Consider the following 24,482-nt stretch of genomic DNA (forward strand, 5'->3'; position numbering starts at 1 on the left):
TCAAAAATGGTAACGTTTGGTGCAGGAAGGGGGTGATATTAGTTTCAGGACTAATTTTCGTCATTTTTACTAAATAAATGACACGTTCTTAAAAAAGCAGAAATAATTTTAAATCTCAAAAAATTCGCCAAAACTGGAAAATTTCATTTTGTGCGGCTAAAATTTCGACTACGGGGGTTTCAAGCCATGTTATCTCCAAAAAAAACGCGACCCCGTTTAAATCGGAGGCAGATACATCGATGATCTGTTGACAGAATATCAGAGTAAATTCAACGCACGCAAAACTAACCAGAGCGAATGAACGGCTACAATGTCTGGAAAGAAGTTCCAAAAAAGAAACCTTCATGAAGGTCATTGACCGATAAAACATTTCACATTCAACTCCTCAACCTTCAAAACATATTGAAAAATCTACAAGTTCGTAAAACAATAAGTTGCATGCAGTAATTTTAAAAACCCACTATACTTTCAGCTCTGATAATTTTCGGTCTTCTTCAAAAAGGATTTCGAGATCAAACCAACAACCTTGAATTCCTTTAATCAACGTAGGTACCTCAGCGCGACGATAAATACGAATACACACCTATGCAAAAAAAAAGAAAGAAAAAAAAACGAGAACAGTAAAATTTAATTACGTCTCTTCATCTCGTTCAACATCGAAATGAAAAAAATTAAATAAGAAAGTCAGTAAACGAGTAGAAAAAAACGAATTATTGGTAATTAAGCGTGTGCGCTTTAAAAGGAAGAGCAACGCCCATCAAGTCACGTGGTCAGATGATGGGGTTTCATATCCTGCAGCCGGAGCTCCTTTCCTTCCAGCGGTAGCAATTGATACAGGAATATCATCGGTAATTTGTGTTTGTAATCCGGTCCAAGTTCGATTAGCTAAATCGTACTGCGATTCGTTTATCGCCAAAACCGTATTGCAGGACTGGATTACAGCGTTGGAAGACCCCTGATCATTGACACTGGTGAACCCGATTAAACGGTTATTGAGTAACGAAACATCGGCTTGTGCTTCTTCCGAGTTGGAGGTATTTTCATTCATAGGTTTATATTCACTTCCATCTGGCGAATGTATGGGTACATGCAAAATATAGTTTTGCGTTAAAACTAAGTACGAGTATATACTTTCCATTATCTCTCAAGAGATTATATTTGGGGTGGAGGGGGGAGGGTTTAGCGACCATTCCCTTTAATTTCTGGCTAAAGAGTTTTCGTGTTCGTGAAGTCGATTTTCAAAAAATAAACTAATCAAGGTACGAATTTTTCCAATAAGTATGTTCAAAATCATTAAAGATGAAAAATTCTTCGAATTTATTTTAAAACGCACCTTTGAACTGCGTTTTGTAGAAATATGCAAAAACAGCTGTTTTTTATTTATTTCAAATCCAAATCAGATTTTTTCACACAATATTTTTTGTAAGTCCAAAAATCATTTTTACCTGGCAAAAATTCGCTGAAATCCGCTACAAATTTCCCGCTCCATTGGTGATTATCGTTCAACGCTAGTTCAAGTTCCATCATGGAGACGATAGTTTGAAAATAATCTTTTCTATTGGTAATTTCGACTTCGGGGCATGAAATCATAACGAACACATCGATCTGGTGAAGTAAAAATGAACGTCAATACGAGTAATATCCAAACAAGACTTAAGAGGGTGGAGTATTCACCTCTGGAAAGTTAGCAAGCTTTGCTACGTTCATCTTTCCGACAGATATAATGTAGGCTTTTTTCTTTTTCAGCGCACATAATTTCTTTATTCTTTGCACAGCATCGAGAAACAAATGTGCTTCTAAGGTAGCCACCAAAATTCCTATTCGTCTGGCTTGTTTCACCTTTTCCACTTGGAACAATGTTTTCTTAATGGTTTTCGGTATGAACTGCTCCGATAAACTATTTGTGCTGCTATCGTAAGCGTAAAATGAATTTTCTGAAAATTGGAGAGTGAAAATACATTAATAGGTATTTATAAAATCTGTAAAGGAGTAGGAAATTAATACGTGAATCGAATAGTTACCAGGTAACGAAAAAAGAAAATTATCGAAATTTTTCTGGCTACTGGGCGAGATAACATAAATATAGACCAACTCCCGATCACCATCGGGAAATTCAATGTGATATTGACGACCTAATTTCTTGACTACATTCGATTGATTTTCTACTTCAGAGCTGGTCGTATCACAGTTTACATCTTCGGTGACAAGTAATCGTGATAAGCTAATATTTGAGCGTAGCTCCGATAACCGGTCGTCAATTTTATCTAAACAACATAAAACGATATTGATTCGCTTACGTGTATCGTTCAATAAGTAATAAAATGATGGTACTTATTTTTGGGGAAACGATTCTTACCAGCGTAATGAGCGAAAGCAATATCGTATAATAATACGACATTACAACGTTTTTGTTCAACAAACGAAGTGACGCATTCGCATAAGGCGTCTACATTTAAATATTCTTTCGGTAAAATGAACAGTGACGCAATTGAATTTGACTGAAAACGACTCGAACAAGTTCGGCCAAAATGAATCAAAGCGTCGGCGTTTACGTGATTCGCTGTTTTGAAATCCAAACAGCAACTGCAACAGAATTATAAAAATCATATTAAATTTAAATATCGTGGATATTTTGAAATTACCAACCTATGTAAATTTAGTAGCTAAAAGTACAATATTGTGTTCCTTCTAAAAAAGAGTTTCTAGACATGAATTCTTCGATCATTTTCATAGTTCTGATACTCGATAAATACACGAACTGCAGTAAATTTAATTTCACTGTTATCTCACCTACGAAACGTAGCATCAGCTGATACGTAAAATTCGGCATCTGTATATATCTGAAGCTGACTTATAACATCAACAGCGGCATGAAGTAATTCGTCAGGGAATTGTAAGCAAACCTGAAAAATAGAAGCAAACACCACACTGATACTTCATTTCAATTCCAGTTATACATAAACTTTTACTACACAAGGCCAGTAATGAGATGTAAAAAGAGTAGCTGGCCACCAAGTTGCTCTAGAACAGCTTTACTGGGCCTCAGAACAATAGCTACATGCTCATGTTGGGATTATAATGTCATAAGTTTACCTTTCGATAACGGTTGATACTAATCCAATCAGCGCATCGCTTGATCTCGTATTTTTCATTGAATTCGGTGACACCTGTGTCATCTTTTTGACGCTGATCTTCAACTACGCTCATCGCCGCAACAAGTTCTAAAAAACACGCTGAAAATTCAAAAATGTTTCAAGTGTTCGGTGACGAAGATGTAGGATAATTGCCACAGCACGCAGCAGATTACCAGTTAAACTAGTTCAATATGAAGCATACCTTATGAAATTGCATTAAAGCTGAATCTTGTGGTATAAAATTCACCAAAGCTCTCCTTAAAAGTTAAAAATTCGAGAAAATTTTGCTATCAATTCGAAATTTCGAATGAACTTGAGTTGATAAAAAAATCGTATGTGGGGGGCATGGAGAGGAAAGTGAAAAGCCAAGTAAACATTCTAAACCTGATCAAAGCACCGGATTTTTTGGCATTTCTGCTCCAGAAAGCCAAAAAAGTTCATGCTCTGCTCTGCTCAGCTTTGCAGGGTGGTTATGAACCGACTGGCGGTTCCAGAAGAAAAGGAAAAGATAAAAATTTTTACAATTTTATTTCGCAATTTCATTTCAACTGTAAAATAATTTTATAATCAAGTCCTCAACACTCAGTGATTGTTAACAACGGTTCAATATTCATTGATGGCTCAAGCTGAATGTAGTTTCGCTGGGTAAGTTCTGTCTAACTTTGAAATTTTCCGCCGGATTTTTGCCCAATCCCGGCATTATCAGACAAAATAAGTGATCTCTTTATTCGTTTCAGTGCTACAGCGAGGAACTGAGAACTCATTCATATAATTCCGATCATTATTAGTGTCTAGATATTCTCCTTTGAATCTCGTTTGCTTCAGCAACCTGTAGCTCCGGTGGCGTTGGAGTCTCCTGTGTTATCATTTTCATGACTTCCACAAAGTACTACCATGTACTTCATTCGAAGAATTAAAAAAACTACGTGAGTATAAAATATAATCGAAAGTAGAATCTCTTGACTGATGAATAAATGAGAACTACATATTACTCTGTAGATTGCTGTCCATCTTTGAAGTTACGTATTCGCGATGTTTCGCCGAAAAATTCGGATATCAGATAGGACGCGAGTGGCGCAGAGTGTATCCAGTTCAATCAGCTGCGTCCTTTCACACTTCGTGTTGTCCTTTTTCTAAGAAGAAGCGGGAAGAAAGGGTAAATATCCAGTTGATTTGGTTTGAATTTGAATATATTCGCTTACTGCATCGTTCTTTTCATTTTACCATCTGATCAATTATGCATTATTTATACATATTAAATTTAATTCACTGACTCGTGTGTGTATTTTGATCTTGTGTAGTTGAAAGCTCAAGAATTAGATTACACGTCGCCGAAAAAACGGAAAAAAGTCATCGAAGTCTGGCCAAATATGACAGTAGAAGAGTTGAGTCGATCGATGGGCAAACCCATAGGTATAGATTATCACATAATTATATTGACAGTAAGAAAATGAATAGCATTTTGAGTACCCGTGAACATATCATTATCCAAGTCGAACGCTGCTTGAAATTTTTGCTCGAACATACGCACGTTTAGGATAATTTTAAGCTGATCTACTCGACATTATCGTTAAATTATATCGAACTGTTGTTTGCAGACGATGTATTCGAATTGATGACTTTCGTCGACAACACATTTGGCCTCGATAGACCCACCGATGTGATCGAAAACTTCGATACTCTTTGCGATATTATCAAGAAAGCCAACTTACGTTGGAAGATGAGAGAGAACACACAAGAGAATACTGCAATTGAAGACAAAGACGCGTACAGACAGTAAGTAAATTCTATATTGACGTGCTGGGCTGCGATTGCCTTTTTAAAAAAATTTGTCGAATTTCGCAGACCGCCTGCGCCGCCGGAACAACTTCAAAAACGACCACCTGTCGTTACAATTATGGGTCACGTAGATCACGGAAAAACCACCCTATTGGATTATTTACGAAAATCATCAATAGTCAGCGGTGAATTTGGAGGGATTACGCAACACATAGGTGCATTTTCGGGTAAGTTGAGCCGCGTAGATTTTGATTGTTTTGTATCGTGTAAGCTCATTGCTGATTTTGATGCTATTAATGATGTTGTTGTTGTTGTTGTTGTTTTTTTTTTTGTAGTAAAAGTGGGAAAAGAATCGATTACATTTCTGGATACTCCGGGACACGCAGCTTTTACCGCAATGCGTTCTCGTGGAGCTCACTGTACCGATATAGTGGTTTTGGTTGTTGCTGCCGACGATGGCGTCATGGAGCAAACTATAGAATCTATACGAATGGCCAAAGAGGCGAATGGTATGTACTAGTACTACATGCGTAATGCTCGTTTGGTTTCTCATGTTGTGTTCTTGTATGATTCTTGAAACTTACGTGTCATTTTATTTCATTTTTTCCAGTTCCAATTGTGGTCGCTATCAACAAGATGGATAAACCTACCGCTGACCTAGTAGGTAACTAGAGAGCGTTAGAAACGTTCCTGCACTTCCTCTCTTTGTTTTTTAATTTTTTCATAATTTCTGAATCTAAATTCCGAGTTTGAAATTGTAGATTTTTAGAACTGTGCGTATTGATACTTGTTCCGAGAAATATTCAAAGTTTACAAATTTTCATTATTTGTAGGAAAGAACCAAAAAAATGCTGATGATGCGCGGGTTAACGTTGGAAGAATTCGGGGGCGATGTTCAAGCGATTCCAATATCTGCTTTGCGTGGCACCAATGTATCACAACTCACCGAAGCAATTTTAGTCTTGGCTGATTTGACCGATTTGAAAGCTACTTATTCGGGTTCAGTCGAAGGAGTTATTTTAGAATCAAAAATGGATCGTTATAAAGGGTTTGTTTGAATTGGAGAATTTTTTCTCAAAAGCAGTAATTCAACGTTTAATCAATTCTGTGTTGACGCTTTCAGGAAGCTTTCTACTGCTCTCATTCAACGGGGAACGTTACGAAAAGGATGCATTTTAACCGCTGGTTTAGCATGGTGCAAGGTCAAGAAATTATTGAACGACAAATCGCTAGAAATTCTTGAAGCTCCTCCGTCTACTCCCGTTGAAATCGTCGGTTGGAATGACCTACCAGCGCCTGGCGATGTAATGTTGCAAGTCGAATCCGAGGTAAATATAAATTTTTCCGCATGTGTAACTGTCCTAGTTCAATTATTACGCATTTAATTTATACTGTCGTATTTTAAAATTTTTGTAGCATAGAGCCAACGAAGTTCTGCGCTACAGGCAAAAAATTCAGATGACTGAAAAAGCGAAAAAAGATTTACCTAGCATTGAAAGTGCCAGAGCTGAAAGCAAAAATGTAAGTTTCGAGAAAAATAACTCTGCAGAGGATAAACAATTCTTAAAGAATCAACTCTTCGCTTTAAAAATTTGTTTTAAAAGTCGACGAAACAGAACGGAGCTTATTCCTGTTTATAGCTACAGTAGTATTTTTAATTCTACTCGCCGCTCTCGAAAGATTTTTCAATTCATATGTGTTTCTAGTACTACAAAGAACGACTGATCGAAAAAAGGAGACGCCGACACGCAAAGATAAATTGGGACGAATTCAGGCAAAAACAAAAAGAAATGCATAATAAAAATAAACCTGAGTTGAATATCATCGTCAAAGGTATGTGTAATGTGCAGTAATTTATCATTCATTGGCTGGTCAGATCAATGATTGGGTTACGAAAAGTACTCAGTGTTTTTTTTTTTACGTTGAGAAGCATTCTTTTCCAGTATAGAGTATTTTTGACTCGCTGAATAATTTCGTTTAATTTTTTTAAAAGCTGACGTTGAAGGATCATTGGAAGCTATTAGTGACCTATTGGTCTCGTATAACAGTTCAATATGCGATTTAAATATCGTTCATAGTGGAATCGGTAGTATTTCGTTGACTGATGTGGAAATGGCTGAACCTTTCAACGGTAAGTTGTACTCTTCATAATTAACGAAGAGCTTCATTTATTTTACGTGTTCGTCCATCGCCAAAATTTTCACATATTATGCTATTTTTTAATATTCTATATCGAATATTACGTCAATGAAGTATTTTTTTTCCTACAGCAATCGTTTATAGTTTCAACGTTGGAGTGTTACCTGATGCTCAAGAGTTGGCCAATCGCAGTGGTATTGCTATCAAACATCAAAACGTCATATACCATTTTCTCGAAGATGTCAAGACAGAAATTAATTCGAGATTACCTCCCAAAGAGATGGAAGAAGTTACAGGTAGCTATCAATTATTTCACTAATTTGATTATTATCGGAAATCACAGTGTACATATTTTGCTATAATTCGAATGTCAGTTCTTCGTTTAATTCATTTTTACCACTCATGTCGTAGGTGAAGCAGTCGTTCAAGAATTATTTTTAATTAACGAAGGAAAGAAAAAGAAAATTCCTGTCGCTGGTTGTCGATGCATCAAAGGTGAACTGAAGAAGTCTTCTCTTTACAAAGTGATGAGAAACGATCAAGAAATATTCAGAGGTTAATAATTATTAATATCTTACCGAATACTTCGTACCAATTTAGATACCACATATCATTAGCATTATTTTTTCGACTACGAGTTTGAGTTCGTTAAATTGAATTAGGCTCTTTTTTGAAGAGAAAAGTATTTTACGTATATTTCATATCGTTTTAGGTTCGTTATCTTCGATGAGAAATTTAAAAACTGAAGTTACTTCCATTAAAAAGGATCAGCATTGTGGCTTAAAATTCGAGGACACGTCTGTAGTTTTTCAACCCGGTGATGTCATTCAAGCTTTTAGAACTTACACTGTCCCTCAAGAAATAGAATGGAATCCTTTTTGATGAAGATAGCACCTACTAGATAACTGGTTAGCCTCTTACGGAAAATTACATAATACATGAAGTTCAAATCTATGTAGCTCTCTCGTGTGATTCAAGATTTGAATGGAAACGTATAGGATTATTTTACACTAATGAACACCATTTTTAAAAGAAGAAAAAACATTAAGAAGTATGATAATGAGCTATTCGTCCATTTTGTTGAATGATGCGTGTTTTAATTATTTCAATTGTTTGAAAGAATGTAATGTACCTACCAGCGCGTTCATAATAAAAGTGTTATTCAGTTATTTTTGCTGGTTCAAGTCAATTATTTTATTTTTCAGGTGCTTTAATTCTTGTTGGAAGGTTCACGAGAGATTTTCGTTCTCGTTCTGAATTCTGAGTCCGTTTTATTGGTTCATTTCAAAAATTGAGACAGCAAAATGCCGAATGGAAGTCGAAAGAAGAAGCCGAAGGGAAAAAGTCTACTTGGAAATTGAAACCGTAACCGAAGCCCGGAACCAATGCGTTGTTACTTGTTACGTTACCACGAGTAGCTCCTACGTAAGCTAAAAGCCTCCAAATCCGAGCAACGTAACCTTGATTAGTTCGAGATCCGAGTCATCGACGGAAATTACGAAACGAACGCCAACACGCCAACAGTCAACAGTCAAAAGTGAATTGCTAACCTAACTTTGTTTTCCATTGTGCAGTGTAAAGTGATATTGAAGTGAAGTGCGTATCGTTGTTGAAAAAATCGTGTCATTGATTACACTTTATAGTTCTATTATTATTTTTCAACTTTCAATTTCAATTTCGTGGTTGGTATTTCCCCTTTCATCACCATCGCTCGCTTCGTAAATTATCGTATTCGCATTAATCTGCAATATTATTCGTTTTCAGGTTGAAAATTGTCAGCATCGAAGTTGAAGAGTGTTCGCCAGCTGCGTTTATTTTAATCTTTCTGTTACGCTAATTCCAGCCAAACAATAATTCAAAATGGTTTACCACATTAAAGATTCCGTAAGTAGTGTACCTCTATTTCACGTGTTTCTAGAGTACTTTCTAATACTAGGTTCATGCGGTGTTTTCGTTCGACGCTGATAATGTTTATAACGAGAGAGAATTTCGCCGATACTGATACTACCTAGTTTCAACGATACGAACCTTCGAATTAACTGCGTTCGTTTAATCGCTGTTCGGATGTAGTTAAATTTTTCATTACATGGCATTAGAGTGCTCTATGTGGTCGAGCAAAATTAGAAAGATTAGCTGTTACGAACAATTCTACCGTTACTTTCGATGCTCACACTGTACACAGGTGTAGTTTCAAAGGCTAACGCTTATCACGAGTTCGTCTTCGTTTTATTATTATTTATATACTCGATGAAGATATGGGGGTTTTTCGAATTTTTAACTTATTTTTATCGTCTAAAAATGAATAACTTTCTTCGACATGGCATGTGGTTGCTTCGTTCGAAGCCTTATCGAATTCACGTATTATTATCGGTTTTTAATTGGAAGTTGTAGCATTACGTGGAATACAATCGTACGTTGTAATTATTACAAGTATCATGCTCGTTCATCGAGTTGGTATTTTATCGTCTACAATGTACTTGGGTACTTTACGAATACTGATCTTACCGAAAGAAGAATCAGCGAATGCGATTTCATTTTTTGACGCTGAAATGCATCTCATCTTAGTAATGGTCTGGTTCGAATGATCTAGGTATACTGGAGACAGATGAGACGAGTTGTGGCGGCTACGAGACTGCGACCTACTGTGGTCCTTGGTCCATAGAACTGTACGAGTTATGTCTATATGAAGATTGCTGCCTCTGGCTAGCATGGTCTCTGTTTTGTTAGCTTTCTTAGTAACATTTGGTATTCTTTTCGAGCGTTTCTACTCCCAGAAGACATTACCTATTAATGTTAACGGCGTGAATTTTGCATCGAGTGGGACAAAAAACAGTTATTTTTACATCTTTCTCTTGAATAATTTTCTGAAAGTGAAATAAAAAATTACCACGATCGTTTGTAAAAAAAATTCAATTTTTTGATTTTTTTCCACGATAGGTTTTGTTTTTTTGTTGAAATGAGCATTAATTTTTTTCCCAATGGTTCAGCTGAAATGAGATGTACTTGTAGCTATTCTGAGAACTGAACGCCGTAAACTTTTATCTGAAATCGTTGAAAAAATTCTATGTTTAGTGATGGTTAGGTATTTATTTTACTTGATTAATAATTCGTATTCAATTACGCTTATCAGTTCCTCGGAATCACCGATAGAGTGCGAAAAAATTACATTGAGGTGATGAGGCGAGGCAAGATGTGAGAAGTACAGATCCATCAAGGTAACCAGTTGAGTCGACATGGTACGGGGGTTGGTGGGGTTAGGAAGCTAAAAACTGGTTGTCGAATTATTTCAAATCGTAATACCTTGAAGCTTGTAAGCTGTAGAAATAACGTTTTTTTAGAGCCAACTGCTAATGTTCATATTCTCTATCAGATGTTCTGAGAAGAGGCACCTTTTGTGTAATCTGTTTACTAGAAATTTTCTTGGGTTAGGTTGTGATTCATCGAATTTTCAGAAATCTGAAAACGAGTACTTTGGAAACTGATTCATTCTTTTTGATCTGATGTAATTCACACGAAGAACCTCGAGAAATGTTGTATTTTTATTTTAAAGGTTGGCCATTATTTTAGAGTTTGTAGGCCAAGAACTTTGAATTGAAAAATTGAGATTTGAAAGATACTTTTGAATTTTTTTTAGCTATTTTGAAAGATTGGAAATAGAGTGATTGGAAGATTGAGGAAAGAATATAAAGTGGAAGAGTAGCTCGAAAAAATAATGCATGGGTCATTCCACGTCAATTGGACCAAGAAGTGGTAGGGGGGGGGTTCGGCGATTTTTTTGAAATTTTTCCTGTGGAAAGACCTTCCGAAGGGATGACCAATGGCGCAAATCGCAGCCCTCTAGCCCTTTTTTAAAGGCAGCCCGCAAATCGCAGCCCTCTAGCCCTTTTTTAAAGGCAGCCAGGGGGTGTCAAAGTTTTCAGTGAACCTAAAATATCATCCATTTCAGCAGTGGATTACTCGATAACCGCGGGACCTACCAAAATGGAACATTTTCCCATAGTTAGGGGTTTTGAAAGGCTTTTTGGTGATATCATAAAAATCAGTATTGCCACTTTTATTTGTACAAAAAATTAGCTCAAAAAGTTTCAAAACGTAGTTTTCATATCGTTCCGACTCTCAAAAATTCTGAAAAAAATATATTATGCACAACTTTTCATGCTGAACAACATATTAAAAAATAGGGATGGTACCATGTCAAAAAAGTTGGCTTAAAAATATTTTGAGTTTGCAAAAAAATGCGGTTTCTTGATTTAAAACATGAAAAAAAGTTTTGATAGGTGAAGTTGACCCATTTATGACTCCTATTTTTACGTATCTGTTGAAAAAGTTCTTTCACTCGATGAAATGAACTTCTCACAAAAAAATCATAATTCGAAAAGATTCAAAAAATGAACGAATTTTTTTTTTTTTTTTTTTTGAGTGTAATTTTTATCAACTTTTACATGAAATACGTCAGAAAGAGGTCAAAATTAGACAACTGAATAAATTTCAACTTTTTGTGATGTTTGGAGTTGAAAATTGAATTTTTTCGAATTTTGATTTTTTTGTGAGGAGTTCATTACATTGAGTGAAAGGGGGTTTTCAACTTTTTCAACAGATACATAAAAATAGGGGTCAAATGGGTCAACTTCACCTATCAAAACTTTTTTTCATGTTTTACATTAAAAAAATCGCATTTTTTCACAAACTTTAATTTTTTTAAAATCAACTTTGCAACATGTTACCATCCCAATTTTTTAATAAGTATGTTGTTTAGCATGAAAAGTTGTCCATAATATATTTTTTTCAGAATTTTTGAGAGTCGGAACGATATGAAAACTACGTTTTGAAACTTTTTGAGCTAATTTTTTGTACGAAAAAAAGTGGCAACACTGATTTTTTATGATATCACCAAAAAGCCTATCAAACCCCCTAACTATGGGAAAATGTTCCATTTTGGTAGGTACCGCGGTTATCGAGTAATCCACTGCTGAAATGTATGATATTTTAGGTTCACTGAAAACTTTGACACCCCCTGACTGCCTTTAAAAAAGGGCTAGAGGGCTGCGATTTGCGCCATTGATCATCCCTTCGAAAGGTCTTTCCACAGGAAAAATTTAAAAAAAATCGCCGAACCCCCCTACCACTTCTTTGTCCAATTAACGTGGAATGACCCTGACTGGTATTGGAAAGCTTGAAGAACATTGGTGGGCCTAGCAAGCCTAGAGATGATTTTAATCAAACGTCTCACCTATTATAGAGCTACCCTCGCAAAATTACTCAAAATCGAGGGGAAAGCTCTCCCTTTTCCCCTGTATCCGAAGTGAATCTTTTAAAAAGGGCTTGCTGGTATGAATTTCTGTTCCAATCCCCAAACCACCTCAATTGTGGGCTATTAAGCCCCGAAAATCTTATTCAAAGGGGGAAAAAATTGAATTTTGCAGAGAATTCAGAGTCGTTCTATTGCTGAAAAGTGTTGTGACTGGGAGAGAGGGCTGGATTGGAATATGCACTCTTCGTCCATGTACGTAAATGTTCGTAGGGTTGGATTGAAGGCAGAAATGTACTTTAGAAGGATGGAAGAGAGTTAACTGATGATTTGACAAAAAAAATAATGCAATGTGCCTGCCAGCCTGTGAACACAGAAATTTCAATTATAGGCTTGCGATAAGAAAGGTCTATGTGCACTGTGCAGGTTTTTCATTTGAATTCATTCATTTCTGTAGCTATATTTTTCAAGTTCAATGCATGAAGTATTATTGTTATCGCATAGAACAACCCAGGTTTTTATCGCTATATGGCGAACTTTGATGTTTAAATAGAAGGAAGGGAAAGAGAGAGCATTATTTTTGATAATTTTTAACCACACCATCGCTCGAAATATCGTGTCTATTTAGATATTAGCCGTTAGGTACTCGAAATGAATAAATTTGGTAGTTTTTAATTAACCTGGGGCCCCTGGTTCTTGTAGCACCTCATTTATTGCAGTATCGGTAACACTTTTACGATCGAATAATACGATGACTGATGACCAATGACGAATACATACTTAGTCAACGATGAACGAGGTGTGGTGAAAAAAGTCGAACCCGCAGTAGTTGCACGTACAGAATGTATTAGGACGGAATCGGCGAAGGGAGGAGAAGGGTGAAGTATGCATAATTATTTTGAATGTATGATTTCATTTCTAATTATCTCATCGTTATCGCATTGAAAGAGTTAAAGCGCTATTGCTTAGCGGTATGCGATTGTCACTTGTATGGAATTTACGAGTAGATAAAAAGAAAAAAACTTAAAGAAGTCTAGGCTAGGCTACCGAGTACCTACAGGGTGCTCAAGAAATATCGAATACCCATTACTAAGAAAATATTGAACATTTTCGAGCGTATTCGGTATTTTTGCACGCCCTGTAGTGCTTCTATTCGTTACCTAACATCTGTCTTGACTTATGCACAGGGTGTCCAGAATATCTGCAACCATTTCAAAATAACGTGGTTCTCTCTAAACGTAATTTTTTCTTTTCTACGTACTATAAACAATTCTGAATTTTCACAATTTTCACAATTTTGAAATCAAATATCAAGTAAATGGCACTGTATGAAAACATCGAATTTCTGTAATGTTCAAGGGTACCTACTCGATATTTTTAAACATCTTGTATACATACATAATACCTAATAGAAATGTAGCCATGATCGCGTTACGCAACATTGGCGCAATGTATGCAATAATAATGAAGTTTCGGTGTATTTTACATTTTACGTACACGAAGAAGGGAAATTCCGTTCGAATAAACTACTCGTAAGTCATAGATAGTCATAGGCGTAGAAGTACCATAGAGAACGAATAAGAAAAAGGTGGTGGTGGACCACGAATCACTCTCTAATGTTGGGATATGATGCGGCATTGTAGCGGTTTTTTTTCATGATTTAAGAATCAAGATTCATAAAATACATAGTATTAATCAGTAGTGTTCAATTTGTCGTCGAGTTGTGTTGACTGATGAATGTGTGTGCTGTGCAGATGTGAATTCATAACTGGGAATGAGCGATGAATGAATGCCTTAGCATTTGTTATGAAATGACGTTTTTTCCCACGTACGAGATAATCTTGCTCATATCGTGACAATTTGTTTTGATCCTTGAACTTCATTTGGTATTTTATATGCGAAATGACTCTCGCTTTTTCCCTTTATTTTGAATGATTTTCGTGATTCATTAAGTTAAAAATCTACGCATATTTCGTCATTCAATTTTAATTTACTGTATTTTAACTTTTGAGGAAATTATCTCAAAATCATTATAAATTTTTATAGAATAAACTAATATTTTTTTTTGAGAACTGATCTCCTGTACCTGAGGAAAGTGAGCTTTGAAGTTTGACCTTATTATTTAATGTTATTTAATGGTCCAAATGTGATGATAAGCGAGTGTTGAAAACCGTCAAAATATCACCTAAGTAAATTAATCTATAAAATATTTTTAAAAATTGAATATTAAAAAAAAAAAAATCAAAATTGATCTTTTGTGGTGGATAGGGAGGGAAGAGTAAACAGTATCCTAAACATGGGAATTTTTTCCATGTCTTATGGAGGTCATTTGGTCATAATTTTTACAGGGCTTCATGAAATAAGAAACTCTTCGAGATTCGATAAAATCTGCGAATAAAATTAGAGGTCGAAAAGTAATAGAAAAAATTGAGAGAAGTTGTCTAAAAAATATTTTAACTGAATTGAATGAAAACTTTATTTTGAGGAGGGTCATTCCACCTCAATTCGACCAACATTTTTGAGTCATGTCTTTCGATTTCGCTCAATTTTTTTTTACAATGTCTACCCATCCAATAAGTGAGAAACCCGCAATCAGTTTGGTCCCAACCCTATCAGGGGGCGGGTGGGGGGCTTCAATTATTTACACATTGTCTCGAGGTACTCAACTTCAGCAGCGCATACCTCCAAAACTATGATACTTTGATCAAAACTGATTTCACAGTTCGAAAGGGCATTGCATTTTGAACTCTTCAAGTATTTTGAAATTTTCAAAAGTTGAAAGTTGAACTTCCAAATTAAAGTTCAAATTTCAAAATGGCGCTGAAAGTGGGAGCTACCATTTAAAATTTTGAAAAAATTTCCATAGATGCACCGTTTTATGCTTTTTTGAAATACTCAATTTTCGAGATGGGATCTTTTGATGGAGGGGGAGCACCCCCTCCCCCAAATTTGAGCAAAACTTTCAAAAAAAAATGTGGGGCATTTGATATATCGAACTGTATGTTTTTAATATCGCTGAACACGAATATTACGTCAGATTTTTGATCGGACCCCATCCACGGCCCCCAGCACCTCCCAAAAGGGGGTAAAAGTTCAAAAAAAAGGTTTCATTCGTGTGACATATGAAATAGTATGTTTTCGATGTCGCCGAACACGAATATAGGCTTAGTTTTTCAAATTGACATCACCCATAGCCCCCAGAACCCCCCCCCCCCCACCGAGTAAAAGTCCTGTTGACAAAAAAAGGGCCCGTGCTGGAAGAAAAACGTTTTTTTTTTACTTTTCAAAAGTCAAATTTTCAAAAGCTTTTGCCCTCGCTTCGCTCGGGCTTGTTTTCTTTTTTCGTTAGAAAGAGGGGAGGGGGGTACTGAAAAAAAGTCGCGAAAAAAGGTCGCGAAAAGTCGCTATTTTTGAAAATTAAATTTTGGTAGACACCCTGTGTTTTCATATTTTTCCAGTATCAGACGTTGATTAATTTTTCAATATTTTGGATGATTAATACGACTAACACACAGAAATTTAACTTCATTAATTTTTCTTTTAATTATAATTCGTATTAAACGAAATATTCTTTTTAATACTTTTTTTTCAGTTGTATCCTGCAGTTTGTTGTAGGATTTTTAAAAAGTTTCATTTTGAAATCACAAATTTTTCAACTTTTCAAAACTTCTCGGCATTATTAGAGAATAAAAGCATGACAATTTTAAAGAAAATTTCGCTCTCAATTCCTTCAGGCAGAAGCACATTCTCCTCCGTTTGCAGTTGTAATTTTCAAAGCATTAAATTTGCATTTTTTAAAAAAGAAATCCGATGGAAGAATTCAATGAAAAGGTTGAAGAATTGAAAAAAAAAATGGAAATGATGTAGGTATTTTTGGCATCCTAGCCCCTGTTGAAAAAAAACCTGAAACCGATCACTTCAAAAAAACGTAAAATTCTGATGTAAAATTTTGAAATCCCCCCTCGCCCCTCACTCCCTCACTCTCTCCAAATAACAAAATCCTAATGTGCTTGAACAATGCCCTGCTAAAATCTTGGATTTTTATTTTGAAATTTAATCTTTCAAATGTGATGAAAAATTTAAGAAGTAATGTGTTCTGAAAAATCATCGAAAGTTGAGAATTCTCTCAAGACTGATGTGGGAATTGGGTACATATTTTTCACTCAGAAAAAAATATGATCAATTTTTGTTTTTTAAGGAAATTTGCAAGAAAAATAGATGGATATATTTCAGGTCGAAAAATCTGCTTAAAAAATCATAGAAAATCGAGAAATTTGAAAAATAATACCTACCTATTACTTTTATTTGGATTATTTTGTAGTTGTTTACAGAAAAAAATCGACTGATACGAGTATTTCTTTGAGGTGTGGGGAGGGGAAAGGTGTGAGAGAGCTGTCAAACTGAAACAGAAACATGAACGAATGATCGAAAAGAAGTTCGAGAAATTCATTTTCGCAAATTTAATCCTTTTTATAAAAATAAAATTTTGAAAAAATACCACATATAAATATGGAATCGAGATTTTTTGAGTCCACCCAACGTGGTAATTTAAAAAAAAAAAAAAATTGAGAAAGTTGTAAAAAATTGTGTGATTTACTGAAATGATGTGTTTTCTGTTTTCGAAGATTCCAAATAAAATTATGAATTTATTCTGATGCGATTTCATCGACGAATTCTTAATTTAGCCTTAATTTTCCAATCAGACCCTTCTTACGATCTTTTGTACCTCCCTTTTCGGTTAACTTGAGAAAAAATTCATATAAATTTATTATATTCTTTTACTCATGAGTCATGAATCATGTTGATAGAAAATTTTTCAATTAAAGTGTACATATCCTGTCTGTTAAACCATTCAATGTTTGCAGTTTCCGTAAACGCTACATTGATAAGTAGTGTGGATTACAGAATGAGATATTTTATCATACTTCCCCATATTGATAAACAATCATTTGCGAATGTGTACAAGAGTATGTTCTGGCTGTTATTGAATAATTGTGACATTAAAATTACGACACTAGTTGTTTCAAAAAAAAAAAAAAAAAAAAAAAGGAAACATTTAAAAAGTGTTGTATGAACAAAACACCGTGTGATGCAATTTGATTCATTGGTTTTCAAATAAGTCATCGAGTATTCAATTAAACATCATCGTGTAAAAAAAAAAAGATAGAAAATTGATCATTTTTCTGCCTTTTTCTGGGATTTCTTGGTACGAATGATCTTTTTCTTGGGAACTTGGACGAATTGTTCTTTTCCCACAGGAAAAAAAAACATATTCATGATTGCATTCAATTTTCAATTACTGAAGCTGCAAACGAAAATAATAACATAGCTTTAACGTTTTCATTTAAATTAGGTGTATTTTTGTATACCTTTAGGACTTAGGTATATATTACGTATCATGTGTAATGTAGGTATTTTTGACTAAAATTGTCACGTTTATTATTTTTACAGGCTGATCTAGAACAACAGTTGAGCGAAGCCGGCAGCAAGCTTGTAGTTATCGATTTCTTTGCTGCATGGTGCGGTCCGTGTAAATTCATCAGCCCAAAATTAGAGGTAATGGACATTTTTTTCTTCGTCAATGGGAGATATCTCCAACTCGTATGCGTATTTTTTATTATGTTATATAGGCTATGCTTGTACTTCTCATTGGTGCATAATTCATTACTATAATATAGGTATACATAAGTAGTCTGAATGCGTATATTACTACTTGTACTTCTAGTAGATACGTTTATTTATCCGCATTTATAAATAATGTTCTAATTGGTCTTCGGTTTGTTGTCTGAACAGGAATTATCTACCGTAGAAACGGACGTTGTATTTTTGAAAATTGACGTTGACGAATGTGAAGATCTCGCCGAAGCTTACGAAATCAGTTCGATGCCTACGTTTATATTCATTAAAAATAAGAAAAAGGTAAGTACTCGTGTAAGCGTATGTACGAGTAAATGCGAAACCGTTATTTGTGAAGTTAGCGGTTAGAAATATTATGTATTAGAACCTTTCGTTAATAAGCTTGCTAGCTACGCTTAAGTTGACAAAATAATGTGCTACGAGTATTAGGAGGTAAGGATGGATGCGAGGGACCTATTTTTGGCAATGATAAAATTACTCTTTCGTTACAAATACTTAGTATGTATGTGCCTATATTAAAATTTTAAATGGGACATAGTTTGTCTTCAGAAAATTGGGTATATGATTTCTCATTTACGTATAAGATCTGTAGGTAACAATGCATTCTTTGAACTGAAAACGTCTAGAATGAAATCGTTTTCGGTTTATTTGGTTTTCTGTCTTAGATAATTTTTATTACCTCTCGTATCAGTAAAATTTGTACTTCTACTCGAGCGATATTTATGTAAGATGAGCTCTTATTAATTTTTTTCGAGAATAATTATGCAATTACTGATGTTATTTTTTCCATTATTGGATCTAGAATGGTCTCAAAAATTATTTTCTACAAAAAGGGGAATTTTTATGATTTTTATAGTTGAAGTAATGATAGGATGGGAATAATTTTTGGTTCACAAGAAAAAAAAATCGAATTTAGGTTTTTTACCGTGTACAAATATCCATTGACCGATGGCCTTGAACCGGGATTATTGGAAATAGGCATTAGCCACACTTGTGTAATGAAAAACTGATTCTTGAAGAAAATCAAAGGTCGTAAAAAATTGAAAGAACCGAAATTTTAAAACGTAAAGTTTTCCATCACTTGGATGGTAAGATTAGTGTTTCTCTAGGATGTATTATTTGGGAACATTTTGAGTAAAAGTTCAAATGGTAAACTCGATCATAAAAAGCCAATTTTTAGGAAAAGTCGACGACGACGTTACAAAAAAATACAGCGATACAAAATTCATCATCATGTAAGTCTAGTTTTGCCAAATTTTTCAAAATTGGTAAATTTTTGCCCAAAAAATAGGGTAATTTCTTCAATTTACAGATGGTGAGAAAATGTTTGCATCATTATTATTGACTTCAATTTGAAAATTTGAAATCGTCAGAATTTGAATCATCCCAAATTTGGAAATTTTGGCTTTGAATAAAGTTTGCCCCTTCGATTTTGAAGATAGACAATTTGTCATAATGATATTTTTTCTTCGTCCACTCGAGTACTATAAGTTATGAGCACCATTTAAGTGATTCAAACATTTTTGTATTTTTGATGATTTTTTCAAAATTGGTCAATTTTGAGTTGAATGAATAAATTTTTATTTAATGAGTTTTGCGAAGCACAATTTACAAGATAGGCAACCAGTCGTAATAATGTTTTTTGTTCGTCTCTTCGAGTACTATCAACAGTTGAATTTTGGCAGATGATTTCCGGAACACCCTGTAGAATCGATTTTTTTTTTTTAGTTACGTTTAGTCTTTTAATACGTTTTTTAGACTTTTTTTGTACGATTTATATGAAATATTACAGAAATTCCATCATCATTTGCCGCAATTATCACCAATTTCAAATCCTCCCATTTTTTGCTAAAGAAGGAGGGTCATTTTGGCCATTTTCGTGCCCCTCGCTACTTCGAGACTTGGATGGCCTTTTCTTATAGGGGATGGTCCCTATTATTAATATCAGGTGATATTTTCCCAGAGGAACCCATAGGGGGGCTGTGGGGTGGCCCCAAAGTCAAAAATTTCAAAAATTTTTAGAACCACTGCTCGAAAATGTAAAAAATTAAAAGTAGCGAATATATGTTGCTTTAAGGGTAAGCAATGCAGCACGTAACGCTTTTTTCATTTTTGACCTTTTTGGGGGTTGTGGTGGGGGTATTTCTATTTTTGAAAATTTTGGAACCCCCTTTTTTGACCCTTCCCGTCGAGCCACCCTAATGCCCTTTTCATGGTTTATTGCTACTAGTAGTAAGTTCAATTGATATCATTTGCAACCCCCTCATCAACTTGGCTCATATCGAAAAATTCAATTTTTGACTTTTTTTTGAGGTCCATATTTTGGGAAACCATGAAAAGCTATCGAGGTCCGGTTTGCGGCAAATATGTTGTATTTTACTTCTTAATCGACTGGCATGCTTGAATTTTTATTTCAAGTCAATTTTTGACCTCATTGTTGCAGATTACTTTTGGAGGTGGCAAACTTTGAGAACCCCTGAAAAAAGTTCTAAAGTGAATTTTTTCAAACTTTCAGCTGAAATGGTCTTAAATACATGTGTTTAACCAATATAATATGCGAATGCGATATTTTAATACAATTTAGTCATTTTGGCTAATTTTATCAAAAAAAGTAGTGTTTTAACAACAGGCATAGCATTTCCGGCAAAAGTTCTGAAACTTTAATAACACTTTTCTCAGCCCCATTCCAACCGATTTTGAAAATTTTTCAGTATGTTATCTATATCCTTATTAGGTATCCCCACAAAAATTTTCAACCCCCTCCCCTTATATTTACCCTTCAAAATGGCGTATTTCAACTTATGTTATGCTTTTTAACAATAATAAAAATTGAGGCAGCCAAGTGCTCTGTAGATGAGTGTAGCAAAAAATCTGACGTCATATTCGTGCTCAGCGGTATCGAATCATAAGAAAACTATACCCTACTCATTAATTCTTAGTTATTTTCCCTAAAATTCCCATTTTACCCCCAACCCTCCCTACGACACATTTTTACACCATTTTGAAGGGTAAATATGAGTGGAGGGGGTTGAAAATTTTTGTGGTGATACCTAATAAGGATATACATAACATACTGAAAAATTTTCAAAATTGGTTGGAATGCGGCTGAGAAAAGTGTTATTGAAGTTTCAGAAAAGGGGGGCTCTCCAAAAAGGGGAGGGGGTGTGGATTTGAAACTTTCCACGCGGAAGTTTCTCAATGGTACCTACCTTCCATGCTAATATCAACTCGAACGATTTCGGTGACCATTTCACCCCTCTTAGGCGCCTATAGCCTTTATGTATTTTTCAGAGAACCCCCCCCCCCCTAATTTGAATGGTTGCAGTTCCGCCCCCCTTGAACATACAAGGGAAGTTGATACATCATTATATCGGAAATTCGACGTAGATTCTTTTATCTAGCCACATATTTTTCGCTAAAATGCAATGCGGGGGAGAAAATGGCGAAAAACTGATTTCGGGGGAGGTTCCACCCCCTCTTTGAGGGGGCTCCGGACCCCGTAGGGGCCAGAACTTTTAGTAGGTTGTTGAGGGGACCTCTGTGAACAATATCTGCGAAAGATCGGTTCGATATTAATTTTTCCTGAAAACTGTCTTTAACTTAACTTTTGCCGGAAATGCTATGCCTGTTGTTAAAACACTACTTTTTTTGATAAAATTAGCCAAAATGACTAAATTGTATTAAAATATCGCATTCGCATATTATATTGGTTAAACACATGTATTTAAGACCATTTCAGCTGAAAGTTTGAAAAAATTCACTTTAGAACTTTTTTCAGGGGTTCTCAAAGTTTGCCACCTCCAAAAGTAATCTGCAACAATGAGGTCAAAAATTGACTTGAAATAAAAATTCAAGCATGCCAGTCGATTAAGAAGTAAAATACAACATATTTGCCGCAAACCGGACCTCGATAGCTTTTCATGGTTTCCCAAAATATGGACCTCAAAAAAAAGTCAAAAATTGAATTTTTCGATATGAGCCAAGTTGATGAGGGGGTTGCAAATGATATCAATTGAACTTACTACTAGTAGCAATAAACCATGAAAAGGGCATTAGGGTGGCTCGACGGGAAGGGTCAAAAAAGGGGGTTCCAAAATTTTCAAAAATAGAAATACCCCCACCACAACCCCCAAAAAGGTCAAAAATGAAAAAAGCGTTACGTGCTGCATTGCTTACCCTTAAAGCAACATATATTCGCTACTTTTAATTTTTTACATTTTCGAGCAGTGGTTCTAAAAATTTTTGAAATTTTTGACTTTGGGGCCACCCCACAGCCCCCCTATGGGTTCCCCTGGGAAAATATCACCTGATATTAATAATAGGGACCATCCCCTATAAGAAAAGGCCATCCAAGTCTCGAAGTAGCGAGGGGCACGAAAATGGCCAAAATGACCCTCCTTCTTTTTCTGAAATTTTTGTAGAACGATTTTCAGTAATTTTTTCTTGCACAGGGTGGGTTATTTTCACCTTTTTTTTTCAAAAATGTTTTTTAAAAAAATAAACGAGAAAACTGCGTTTGAAAATTGTTTCCAAAACATTACTCAATATCTAGGCATTATTGGAACCATTGAATGCAATTTTTCAAGTAGGTAAATGAAGATTTGAAAAATTGAGAAAAATTGAAAATATCGGGAAGCTGCGGAGGGGATCTCAGATCTCTTAAAGTTGAAGATTTGAAATTTTTGGCTTGTTTATTATTCGAGCCCATTTGGCCAAATTCAATCTAGGATTTTTTCAGTTGAAAAAAAAAAGGTGGAAAGTACGATCTTTTCTGTATAGTCCAAGTTTAAATTTCAGAAGGAAATACTTTAAGGATAAAATTTGGTATTTTTTAGAATGACCTGTTCATAATTTCACGACCCTCAGAAGCAAGGAAACTTTTCATGAAAAATTTGTCTGTGTAATTCTGCATCCATTCTGTGTGTCTCGATTTCTGTAGCCATCAAAATTTGTGCCAAATCATCACAAAGGGGCAGAAAAAAAATTTGAACCTGATTCCGATCCAATCCTTTATGATCATGCATCTTGTGAAAAAAAAATGTAGAGCACAGAATTTCGACCCAGAGAGTGTAATTTGTCCCTCTTGGAAGGTTTCATTTTTGAGATGTTTTTACCGAAAGTTTAAACGTTCAAATTTATCAAAGCGTTCTTTATTGGAATATTAATTGTGAGTCACCTTGTACGTAAAACCATGTCATTCAATAGGTTTCATTGTTTTTTCTAGGTTAAGAGTAAATACAAAACCCGCGATAATCGTTTGATAAAATTTCCACATTTCAAGTGCTTTATTAATTTTTTTCCTTCTCCCAGACATGTTCATTTTCAGTAAAAAAAAAATATTATGTAAATGTCTCGATTGTATTATACAATCTACTCTTTCCTTAACCACTTTGAAGTTTTTTGTAAAATTTAGAATAGATACTCGTTCCAAATGAATGTTCTGATCGTTTTCTTGTTAAAGTATAGAAAGAAACGCGGATTAATGTTCTGACTTTGTAAATTGTGGATCTATTGGAGCCAGTTCTGAAACAATCATAGTCAGGGGTCCTCAAAATAGCCTCAAATTCAGTCATCTTTGATCGAATTCAATTCAAAATTCGAATTATTTAAAAAATTATCTGGTCACATCATGGCATAAAATCCTGTACTAAAATATTCCGTTAGGTCAGCGAATTTTCGAAGCTGATGATGATGAAACACTAATCATGCAATCGAGCCATCGACTATCAAACCTAACCTAACGTTTACCTAGTACATAGGTACTTTACGTCTGCTTGCATTTAAATTAACGAATCGAGTTGATGAAATTTAAATATTAATTCTGTGACCTTTGTTTATTTCGTGTAGGTGGACAGTTTTTCTGGAGCTAATGCGGACAAACTTAAAGAAATAGTGGAGAAATTGAAAAATGCGTAACCTTTGCATTCCGTAATGTAGTCGTCGTCGTTATCGGCGTCGATGTCTGTTCGAGCTATTATTATTACACTTGACGTTGAATTCATCGGGTTACTATTTAATTACTTATTATAATGTACTGTTCTTTGGTAATGTTCTAAAATGTATTTTCGCAATTACTTACCGCTGTTGTAGCGATTTACTTACATGCATGCATACTACAATATACATATAATTTTATCTCGTGTTTTACAACAAATTCGATAATATATACCTTTACATACTACGTTCATTTAAAAACCCTCCCCCACTTTTAAAGTGAAACACGTACAGCTATGCTATATTTACTTTAATCTATCTCTACCTTATTGGTAAAATATAAAATAATATGTTCGATTGTTGTTTACCTCAGAACTACGCGTAAATATATTTACAAATAATTTATGTTATATATTTCTTGTTTCCATTACTCTCTCTTCTCTATTCATAATGAATTTGTTGTTACGTAATACGCACCGGTATTTTCGTGCATTTACGTTTCGTGTCAACTCATTGCGATCGCATTCATAATTCAGAGTGTACAGGTACTTATTATAGGTACAGTAATAATAATAAGTATGACGTACCTAGTTTAGGCTTAGTAGGGTCTT

General features: G+C 34.9%; 3 protein-coding genes across 4 annotated transcripts; 2 read left to right on the forward strand and 1 right to left on the reverse strand.

Annotated features, from left to right (window-relative positions):
• Window positions 1-610: 610 nt before the first annotated feature.
• Window positions 611-3,494, reverse strand: Dph2 (Diphthamide biosynthesis 2). Of its 2 annotated transcripts, none has more exons than XM_065364119.1 (8): window positions 3,337-3,494; window positions 3,094-3,221; window positions 2,791-2,903; window positions 2,357-2,583; window positions 2,022-2,264; window positions 1,675-1,934; window positions 1,446-1,605; window positions 611-1,068 (listed from the first exon to the last, which is right to left on the reverse strand). In XM_065364119.1, the coding sequence occupies exons 2-8, from the start codon at window positions 3,205-3,207 to the stop codon at window positions 758-760; spliced, it is 1,428 nt and encodes a 475-aa protein (XP_065220191.1). In that variant the 5' UTR covers window positions 3,208-3,221; window positions 3,337-3,494; the 3' UTR covers window positions 611-757. The 2 variants fall into 2 exon arrangements, with proteins under 2 accessions (XP_065220191.1, XP_065220190.1); XM_065364118.1 differs by having other exon boundaries at window positions 3,094-3,233.
• A 102-nt stretch (window positions 3,495-3,596) lies between these two features.
• mIF2 (mitochondrial translation initiation factor 2) lies at window positions 3,597-8,221 on the forward strand. Its single transcript, XM_065364116.1, has 16 exons — window positions 3,597-3,779; window positions 3,872-4,060; window positions 4,134-4,290; window positions 4,436-4,547; window positions 4,733-4,910; window positions 4,980-5,140; window positions 5,249-5,422; window positions 5,524-5,573; window positions 5,747-5,961; window positions 6,037-6,241; window positions 6,330-6,434; window positions 6,620-6,746; window positions 6,907-7,044; window positions 7,184-7,348; window positions 7,464-7,607; window positions 7,765-8,221. Exons 2-16 carry the CDS (start codon window positions 4,029-4,031, stop codon window positions 7,932-7,934), a joined length of 2,133 nt encoding a protein of 710 aa, XP_065220188.1. The 5' UTR covers window positions 3,597-3,779; window positions 3,872-4,028; the 3' UTR covers window positions 7,935-8,221.
• Window positions 8,222-8,558: 337 nt separating this feature from the next.
• Window positions 8,559-24,281, forward strand: Trx2 (Thioredoxin 2). Its single transcript, XM_065364120.1, has 5 exons — window positions 8,559-8,734; window positions 8,817-8,936; window positions 17,752-17,856; window positions 18,094-18,219; window positions 23,785-24,281. Exons 2-5 carry the CDS (start codon window positions 8,913-8,915, stop codon window positions 23,851-23,853), a joined length of 324 nt encoding a protein of 107 aa, XP_065220192.1. The 5' UTR covers window positions 8,559-8,734; window positions 8,817-8,912; the 3' UTR covers window positions 23,854-24,281.
• Window positions 24,282-24,482: the final 201 nt, after the last annotated feature.

This window comes from Planococcus citri, chromosome 4, assembly GCF_950023065.1.
Source record: "Planococcus citri chromosome 4, ihPlaCitr1.1, whole genome shotgun sequence".
In the NCBI taxonomy this organism is placed as follows: domain Eukaryota; kingdom Metazoa; phylum Arthropoda; class Insecta; order Hemiptera; family Pseudococcidae; genus Planococcus; species Planococcus citri.

Bases quoted from the DNA above. Each gene is read 5' to 3' on its own strand.
- Dph2 (XM_065364119.1), bottom strand. From the start codon at position 3,207: ATGAGCGTAGTTGAAGATCAGCGTCAAAAAGATGACACAGGTGTCACC. The intron at 2,265-2,356 runs GTAAGAATCGTT...TATGTTGTTTAG, and splicing joins TGCTTTCGCTCATTACGCTG to ATAAAATTGACGACCGGTTA. The intron at 1,606-1,674 runs GTGAATACTCCA...TTACTTCACCAG, and splicing joins AGCTTGCTAACTTTCCAGAG to ATCGATGTGTTCGTTATGAT.
- mIF2 (XM_065364116.1), top strand. From the start codon at position 4,029: ATGTACTTCATTCGAAGAATTAAAAAAACTAC. The intron at 4,061-4,133 runs GTGAGTATAAAA...ATTACTCTGTAG, and splicing joins CGAAGAATTAAAAAAACTAC to ATTGCTGTCCATCTTTGAAG. The intron at 7,349-7,463 runs GTAGCTATCAAT...CTCATGTCGTAG, and splicing joins AGAGATGGAAGAAGTTACAG to GTGAAGCAGTCGTTCAAGAA.
- Trx2 (XM_065364120.1), top strand. From the start codon at position 8,913: ATGGTTTACCACATTAAAGATTCC. The intron at 8,937-17,751 runs GTAAGTAGTGTA...TTATTTTTACAG, and splicing joins TTTACCACATTAAAGATTCC to GCTGATCTAGAACAACAGTT. The intron at 18,220-23,784 runs GTAAGTACTCGT...TATTTCGTGTAG, and splicing joins TCATTAAAAATAAGAAAAAG to GTGGACAGTTTTTCTGGAGC.